At 38.6% G+C, this 8896-nt stretch overlaps 1 protein-coding gene across 1 annotated transcript; it reads right to left on the reverse strand.

Moving 5' to 3' along the window:
• Window positions 1–4302: 4302 nt before the first annotated feature.
• Window positions 4303–6810, reverse strand: LOC132092094 (zona pellucida sperm-binding protein 3-like). Its single transcript, XM_059498171.1, has 8 exons — window positions 6235–6810; window positions 5875–5993; window positions 5683–5786; window positions 5436–5613; window positions 4803–4920; window positions 4644–4726; window positions 4495–4583; window positions 4303–4422 (listed from the first exon to the last, which is right to left on the reverse strand). The coding sequence occupies exons 1-8, from the start codon at window positions 6769–6771 to the stop codon at window positions 4352–4354; spliced, it is 1299 nt and encodes a 432-aa protein (XP_059354154.1). The 5' UTR covers window positions 6772–6810; the 3' UTR covers window positions 4303–4351.
• Window positions 6811–8896: the final 2086 nt, after the last annotated feature.

The raw sequence follows: 8896 nt of genomic DNA on the forward strand, positions 1-8896 counted from the left end.
TATTTACCAGCAGAGAATGAAGAGAATATCGCCTTGTGAAAGCACTTTGTTTTCAACTTTTCATCTCTATAGCAGCCTGTCATTAAAAAGTTTTGAGCTTGTTGAAGAGGAAGTCATGCATATGTTCTCCTTACGTCACAGATCTGATGCTTGTCTCTTCACTGATTCACATTCAGATTTTAATCAGGTCACATATTAAATGATGATGCTTTTATACTGTAATTTTTACATAGGCAGCAGCCTTTAAGCACATGAAGTGATTTAAATCACTCTACGTACATAGTGACCAACACAAAAATATTGAGTAAAGCATGCAGTCCATAGCCTTTTTCTTTTTAGACTGAACTATATTTTATAAATTCTTTCTTTAAGCATGGAATAAAATGCACAGAAGATAAATTTATTCTTAAACACAGTGTCAAAAACACTAAGCACGATAATCTTTTTTTTTTTTTTTTGCATTGTATGAACGTTTTTTCATCTGCTATCTTGAAATTAGTTTCTGACAATGCATTACAGGATTGTCCTCTCCATGAAAGATAAATATAATGCCATAGCCAAAAGAAGACATTTTTGACAACATTTGGAACAGGACCACAGCTTAAAATGCTGTCTGGGTAGGTTTTGGATTGCTATGGTCACAGTACTGAAATGAATGCAGAAGAAATAGTAAGCCTAATGTTACACTCATCAAAAATCCACTGCAAAACACACTTGCTTTGACACTGAAACGTGTCCTGAAATTATGAACCAACCTCTGCATTAAATCTAAGTCATCATGAATGAAACATGACAGTAACCCAATCACAAATGAGACACAACAGAAGACCATAAATCATCCACAGCTATCAATCAATGTTTCTGACAGGTTTAACACAACTATAGCATATTTAAATTGAGTCAAAAACATCAGAAGTGAAGTTTTTCTGCGCTGTTTGTTTACCACTAGAGGGAGCTGCTGAGCAGTATTTTACTCTCCACTTCACATTATATTATTTTATAAACTGGTGTCCACTATTTGACTAATTTTACTTTTTTTCATGTCTTGACTCGTTTTCCACTTGTCAGATTTAACCCTAAGTTTATATACCACTAGATATCTTCCTCAACTCCTGTGTAATCCAGTCGGCCTGATAAAGCTAGGGTTAGTCCCCACGGCTCTTATCGCTGAAGTCCAGGTTCAGTCCCTCGAGTAGTGTTCTCAGTGTTACAGCATTATAAGGAAAATCCTCCAGAATAGATTGGTGGATTTCAGCCAGAGCCAGACAAAGACAAGGACTTGCAGACTTGCAGTTTTCTGCTGTTTTCTCTGTGTGGCCTTGTATAGTTCAAGGCAGATCCATCACAGGCTTAGTTTATCTAGAAGGATTTCATGTCATCCTGTGACAAAACGAGAGATTGGAAGTCTTCAATTCTTGTTTCTTTTTTTAAAATAGCTGATAACTGGAAGAGCATACCAGGGTTGCCAGGTTTTCACAACAAAAACCCTCCCGCTACTCAAATCTAGCTGAAGAACAATCGCGTTCCGGAATGGAAAATAAACGATTTATTTTTATTATTTAGCGCGGTTCCCCTGCCCAGATAGCACATGTAGCTCTGCAAGATGTCCGTTAAAGATCGCTTCATCTTGAAAGCATCTGCTTTGTACAAACAAACTTCTGGTAGACATCTTTCAGAAGTGTTTTACATACATTCCAAATCATAAACATCTTCTAAACTTATATTTGACATCTGACAGAAAATCCTATAGACGTATTGCTAGGGCAAACAATCTAAAAAAAAAGTCTTACAGATGTAAATGCAGTTGTTAAATAGACGGCTCTGCTATCAAATGTAATGGGGTTAGTAACACTTAAAATTAGCAATATCAACAGTATATGCTTATTAATATACATGTATTCCAAAAAGCAGCCCTGAAAGGGGCTTTTACAGTCCTGTTTTCAGCTTTGTTCATTAAAAAAGTTTTTTTCCAGTTCAGATGAACACTGATCATTATCCACTCACATCAGCAAACCTCAAACACCACAGCAGTTCGTCTAAATCTAACCCAACAAAACTCAACATGAATTATGAAAAGGTTTGAGAAAGACATTGTGCTTTTACAACCATTTACTCCAAAACACTTAAATGACTTTTACATAATAGTTATGATGGATAAATGCTGGTTAAACCATTGTGTTGAAGGAACTCAACCTGTGGATATGTTCAGTTTTTAAATGAATGTTTCATGATATTCAGATGCACAGTATAATGTGAGAAAGTGGTTGTCCTTCACAAAACAAAAAATATTTCATTTTACAGTTTAGCCGATACCATCAAGAACACACTGCTATTGTTTTAGGCACAAATCAGAGCTGAATAGAGAGAGTGACTCTTAACAAGAACATTTTTTTTATATTTCAGCCAGAAATCAACTATAATATAATTATTTTATATTTTAGCAGATTCTGGGACAATTAAACATTTCTGCTTTTTTTAATAAGAATTAAGCAACTATTTGGCCTCAAATTCTCATTGTGGTCAAGTGAAAGAAATATCATCCTCATTATTGAAATTCAGTAATACATCATCCATTCTGCACACAATAAATAAAATTCAGCGCAACAAATACTTTCAATAACACATTTTATAGTCTTCTGACTATTATTAATTCCTCATTGACATAAGGATATGCCCCAAATTATTATGTTATTAAGACTCTCATAAAAAAAAACACAACTTGACCCCAAAAAACTAGTTAATTACAGACCTATCTCGAATCTCCCTTTGCTGTCAAAAAAACTAGAAAAGGTATTATCCTCACAATTATATTTCTTCTTAGAAAAAAAAGGGTATCTGTGAGGATTTCCAGTCAGGATTTAGACCGGATCATAGTACTGAGACTGCGCTCCTTAGAGTTACAAATGACCTGCTCTTATCATCTGATCATGGTTTTATCTCTCCATTAGTGCTATTGGATCTTAGCGCTGTGTTCAACACTATTGTCCACAACATTCTTTTGCATAGACTAGAAAACTTTGTAGGCATTAATAGAAGTGCATTAGCATGGTTTAAATCATACTTACATGACCGCTATAATTTATTTAGCAGTGAATAAAGATGTTTAATATTGATCACAAGTGCAGTATGGAGTACCACAAGGCTCAATACTAGGGGCGTTACTCTTCACTCTTTACATGTTACCCTTGGGAGATATCACCGGAAACATGGTGTTAGCTTTCACTGTTATGCTGATGGTACTCAGCTCTATATTTCTTCGTGGCCCGGCAAAACAGGAGTTATAGGAGTAATAACCTAGAACACTGTCTAAGACTTGATGGCTGCTCTTTCAATTCGTCGTCATCAGTTAGGAACCTAGGTGTGCTATTTGATAGCCATCTTTCCTTAGAAAACCACATTTCTAGTATTTGTAAAACTGCCTTTTCCTTCTCAAAAATATATCTAAATTACGACCTCTGCTCTCAATGTCAAATGCAGATGTTAATTCATGCGTTAATGATCATGAGGTTAGATTATCGTAATGCTTTATTGGGTGGTTGCTCTGCACCAGAGGTCTTCTTCAGAGACCTGTTGACCCGGGTCTGTTTAACATTGTAATACCGGTGCAATCGGAATAATCGGACTCTGAGAACACCCGGCCGTGATCAGACAATGCTTGTGTTTTTTGGAATTTGCAACTTGTAAAATTAGGAAAAGTGTGAAAAAAAAAACAAAAAAAAAATCCTCGCCCTGCCATTAGAAGCTGAGCGTGCAGACTCCGAGATAACGCAAGTTAAGCATAGTAATAATGCTTGGAGACTTGACACACTTCTAATTTAATATATTTCAAATCAGCAAAATAATCTGAGGTGAACGGTCACATGATCAGGATGCACTGTCGTGAACAGGTGATGGTTCCATTGCTGAGCAAGTGATGGATTTGTGGACCATCAAGGCATAACGGAAAATTTTAAAATTTATACAAATGAGAAATAAAAACCATTTCTTTGGGTTAACCCAACATCTAGTTCACAAGATGCATACAAAAATATCTGCAGTGCTTCCGGGAAGTGAATGCTCAAATGGAACTCTTGGGGCGGAGACTACAAGTGGCAGAGAAATTTAGAGCGTCATAGGCAACAGACCACTTAATTCATTAAACTGAGCTTAAACCAAGTTCACAGTAGGTCTCTTTAAAGGTGAAGTTGACTACCCTACTGAGAAATGAGCCTTTCCTTCTAGAAAGAGCAACAGTAGACAATTTCCCCACACTTACAGCACAAATCAAAATTGGTTAAACTAAACAAGAAAAGCAAGAAAGTTTTTCCATTTATTGAAAGCCAGCAATTGGGTTTCCCCCCATTTATTAAAGTCAAGCTAAAGTCTTCTGTCGCCCTTGGACCATTACAGGACCGAGTGAGGCCTTGCCTTCCCACTGAACACCTAGAAGAGGCAAATACCAAAGTTAAGTAGAGCACATGAGGTGTCAAAAGTAATCTTCAAGCAGCTACCTACCCCCAATAGGAGTATCACTTCCCCCAGCAGGACCACATGTTGAGTCACAGCAAGCACAAACCTGGTGGTTCCCATCAGCAGCAAGCCACCTGCAACAAGAAAAATCAGACACAGCAGCTTCATCTTGTTCTGAAGCAGCATGAACATACCCGTTGGAAAAGGAACAAGATTTGTGGAGAGCGTCACTGGGTGCAGAAGCAAGAGTGGCCTTCACAGTACACGTCATGTAAATCTGCAAGGGACATTGGTAGGGGTTCACAACCAAAGCAGATGGGAAGAACTAAATTTTCAGTCATTTTAGTACGTACAGAAGGACTGGATCCTCCCGGGAACATGAAAGCCTCCAGCTGGAAACGGATCTTGTCTTCCTGGGTTTGAGGCAAGAAGTGGGAGCTGGAAGCCGTAGCCTTGGCATCCACAAGGCACCTGATAAAGAGTGGGGACAATTCAATGCAGCAATTCAAGTGGGTAAAGAGTAGCTCAAGAACAAACTTCATGCATCAAGTGCCATGAGCCATGCTGCAGCCCAATATGGCTACTTATTTGTGTGACGTGAGCATTTGTTCCAAAGCTTCAGTGTTTAACAGACTGCTGGTGCATGGTTACATGCATCTGGTCACTGTAAACGGAGTGGTCACCATAGCTAATATCCTCCACATAAAGTTGAACCTTACAGGAGAGAAAGATACCACATTGATCTGCCAGCCACACGGTCTCCATGTGATGAATTCTGCCAAGTTTTGCATGCATTTAAGACTACATGCCCAAACCAACCATGTTAAGTAAAACAGCCAGGGACTTCTGGCATACGTTTTCTCAGCGATGCCAAAAAGCACTTACCAAGAGGAGCTAAACCTATGGTCACTTGACTCGACCCAATTCTCAGGCACCAAGTGCTCTCTGAAGAAACTATCAGTTCTAGAGAAGTGACAGGACTTTACCCATGATTCTCAATGAAGAAATATCTCGGAACAGAAGTCACATCAGGTACTTGGGTGGCCACACAGCGGTCCACAAACACACGCAGTGGGACATGGTTGTACACCTTCACAGATACCTCAATATTAATAATGTCACCCAAGTAGTACACATTTGAAGGCCTCTGAAAGGACCAGTCATCTGCAAGAGGAAAGAATGGTTTAGGCACAGCCTCACAAAGCTTAAAATCTAAAAAGAAACTACACAAACCCATCATGAGGTTCATGGAGAACACCAAGACATCCTCGCCAACCTCCATTGAAGCATAAGGAACCCAAGTTGGCCTCAAAGCGTTACTGCTCACATTATGGAGCCTGTAGTTCAAGGAGATACCAAATAAACCGGCTTCCAGTTGCAACACCACAAGAAACACTGCTTAAAGACATACGGTCAGTCACTTGCCTTTGATAGTGGCATTGAACACCAACAACTGCACCCTCAGTACGGGTAATCGGCGTGCCAGCAAATGCCACAGGGGTGTAGGTAACCGCAAAGGTGTAGACGAGCTCATCCTTGGTCATCTGTAAGAGATGGAAGCAGTTACCAAGTGGGTTCTGTTCAACTACACTTTAAAAAGTTAGGAAAAACATAAGGTTTAGCAGCCATGCCATAGAACTCCTTGCAGTTCCCCAGAGCAGCTTTCAGTTATCGGATTTCAGAAACTAATGTTAAGTGTCCACAGGACCTTTTTCAAAGTAACAATTGAGATCAATGAAGAAACGGTTTTTATTGTTTAATCCAGTAAGACACACCAGTTCTTACCATCAGCACACTATTGCAGTCCTGCAGTGCATATTCAAAGATGAGCACCCCAGAGGCAGAGTCCTCACCAACAACAGGACAGCCTCCCATAGACAAACCAGATGGCTGGATCAGTTGACCGTTGCTGAACATATCCTTCTTCACCTCCACATGAACCCAGTTCTCACTGCATTGAACAGCCACACTACTGGGAGTCACAGGTTGCCTCAACTGGAAGTTCACTGCCAACTCACGTTGCACCTCTGGAACAACAGGAAACTTCCAGTCCAAAGGCTTGACTGGACCCTGCATCAGCTGCTTCTCCTGAAGACCAAGAGGCTCCTGCACAAATCTTCTGGAGTCAAGACTCAGAAACTGAGAAGCCTTTTGGAAAGGATTCAAGAACCCTTGAGAAGAAAGAGCAGGACCTCTGGAAGCTGGAACTGATTGCGGCTTCATGCTGCTTGAACTTTGACGGTGTTTCAAACTTCCCCATGCACTCTTTAGATCAAAAGCCACAATCACAACCAACACTAAAACACCTTGCAAGAAACCCATTCTAACAAACTTTGGCACAATGCTACAATGCACATCAGCGTTGGTTTTGCTATTTAGTAGAGCTTTGAATTAAGGTGGCTCCTCCCCTTTCAGCTTAATTGATTAACTTTGATTCTCCTCTGGGCTTGTAGAGTTTATTCATCCCCAACTGAGAAAAGTCAAGAACCCCACTAACCAAAAGAAAGCTACATGTGTATCTGAGATTTTAATCTTCATTTGTTCACTATTTTATAAGAAACACAAATATTGTCCATTATAGATAGTTAATGGCATCTAAATAATTCATAAATGATTAATTAATAATCATAAATATTCATTAATAATTTTGGTTTAGTTTTCAGCGTAGTCACTATGTTTAATGGTAACATCATGTATACCTAAATACTCATATAAATGAGTAGAAAGGAAAATATTAGTAAATTGACAAATTGGGAGGGACAACGCAGCCTGGAAGTCACTTCTAATTGTTCAGGTACAATAAGCAGAGGTGTCAAGTAACGAAGTACAAATACTTCGTTACATTACTTAAGTAGAAATTTGGGGTATCTTTACTTTACTTGAGTAATTATTTTTCAGCCGACTTTTTACTTCTACTCCTTACATTTTCACGCAAGTATCTGTACTTTCTACTCCTTACATTTTAAATAGCTTCGTTACTGCTATTTCATTTCGGTTTGTTTTCATTCCGGCTTGTCATCATTAAAAAAAACAACAAAAAAAAACCTATCCAGATAAATAGCGCCAACCGGATGAAGTGAATTGGATTGTGGTTGGATGAGAAGTATAAACATATACCATTCCGACACCCTATTGGTTTGAATGCGATCCATCGCACCTGCACATGACACAAATCACATCACATATTTTTTTAAATCAGGGTTGGGTATGGAACCGGTATCCGATCGCCTCAGATTCAGTCCCCTTAAATTTCATATGAAACCAGTGTCAGACCGGTCTCATCCCCGTCTTTCAGCGCACTCTTCAACCCACAGACCGCGGCGGAGCAGCGCAAGCGCACTTAAACACAAACACTGGACACAAGGTAACTTATGTGTTTATCGATAGATTGTTAGAATATCTGTATCTGTGCAGTTCTTTGTCATAAATAGGGTTTACAAAAGGTCACGAGGGAGCAGTCGGTTTCTCATCTACTGTAAAGTTTTCGCTTTTCACATCACAGCTGTTTCCTCCAGCGAAAATCTTGCCCTTAACACATATGAACGAACACATACTTTAATTACACTTATTTAAATATACTTAATCTAATCATACGTACTTTTACATACACTACTGTGCAAAAGTCTTAGTCACGTTAGTATTTTCACTTAAAAGAATGTTGTTTGGTCAGTTATTTATATATTTTGCTGAAGTGTGTCAGTATAAAATATCAGTTTACATTTCCAAACATTCATTTTGCTGTTGACAGACTGCTTGTGCATTCAAAATCGCTCTAGATTATTATTACAATTAATGGAAAACTGATATTTCCTTCTGACACACTACAGCAAAAGATATAAATAACTGGCTTAAACCCCTTTTTGGGGGTGAAAATACTAATGTGCCTAAGACTTTTGCACAGTACTGTACTTTACAAACGACATTGTTGCTACTTAATAAAGAATGACCATACAGTAATTCACAGAACTGATTAAAGACAGTGACAGACAGCACTCATTTTAACTAAACATCAGAGAGATTGACAGAGATACAGTAGAAACATTATGTGTGGTTTTGTATTAAATAATGACCCAGATTGTGAAATACATTTATTAGCCTTAGATTAAGGGAAGCACAATTTGAGAAATGGGAGCATCCAAGGGGCGTGTGAAAGCTATGTATTTATTTTAAATATTTGTAATGTTTTTTTAATGTTATCCATAGTTTTTTTTATGGTTCTTTTTTTTTTAAGTATCGGTTCAGGTACCGTTTAGGCGCCGGTACCGTTTTAAAAGTATCGAAAAGGCACTGGATCCTACTTAAAAGTTATTATTTCTCACTGGCTCATTTACCAAATGGGTGCTTTCTCTTCGTCCTCCTCAAATTAAGCTACTGTGGGTAGTTCCGTAGCGAAACGTTTTAATAAATTATCGTTTGCGATTGACAACACGATTGACAATGTTGTGAT

The sequence above is a fragment of the Carassius carassius genome, chromosome 18 (genome assembly GCF_963082965.1).
Source record: "Carassius carassius chromosome 18, fCarCar2.1, whole genome shotgun sequence".
Lineage (NCBI taxonomy): Eukaryota > Metazoa > Chordata > Actinopteri > Cypriniformes > Cyprinidae > Carassius > Carassius carassius.

Excerpts from the sequence above, each read along its gene's own strand:
- LOC132092094 (XM_059498171.1), bottom strand. The coding sequence starts at position 6,771 with ATGGGTTTCTTGCAAGGTGTTTTAGTGTTGGTTGTGATTGTGGCTTTT. Across the intron at positions 5,614-5,682 it reads CTCCATGAACCTCATGATGG|ATGACTGGTCCTTTCAGAGG; the intron begins GTTTGTGTAGTT and ends TTCCTCTTGCAG. Across the intron at positions 4,423-4,494 it reads AAGTGATACTCCTATTGGGG|GTGTTCAGTGGGAAGGCAAG; the intron begins GTAGGTAGCTGC and ends TGCCTCTTCTAG.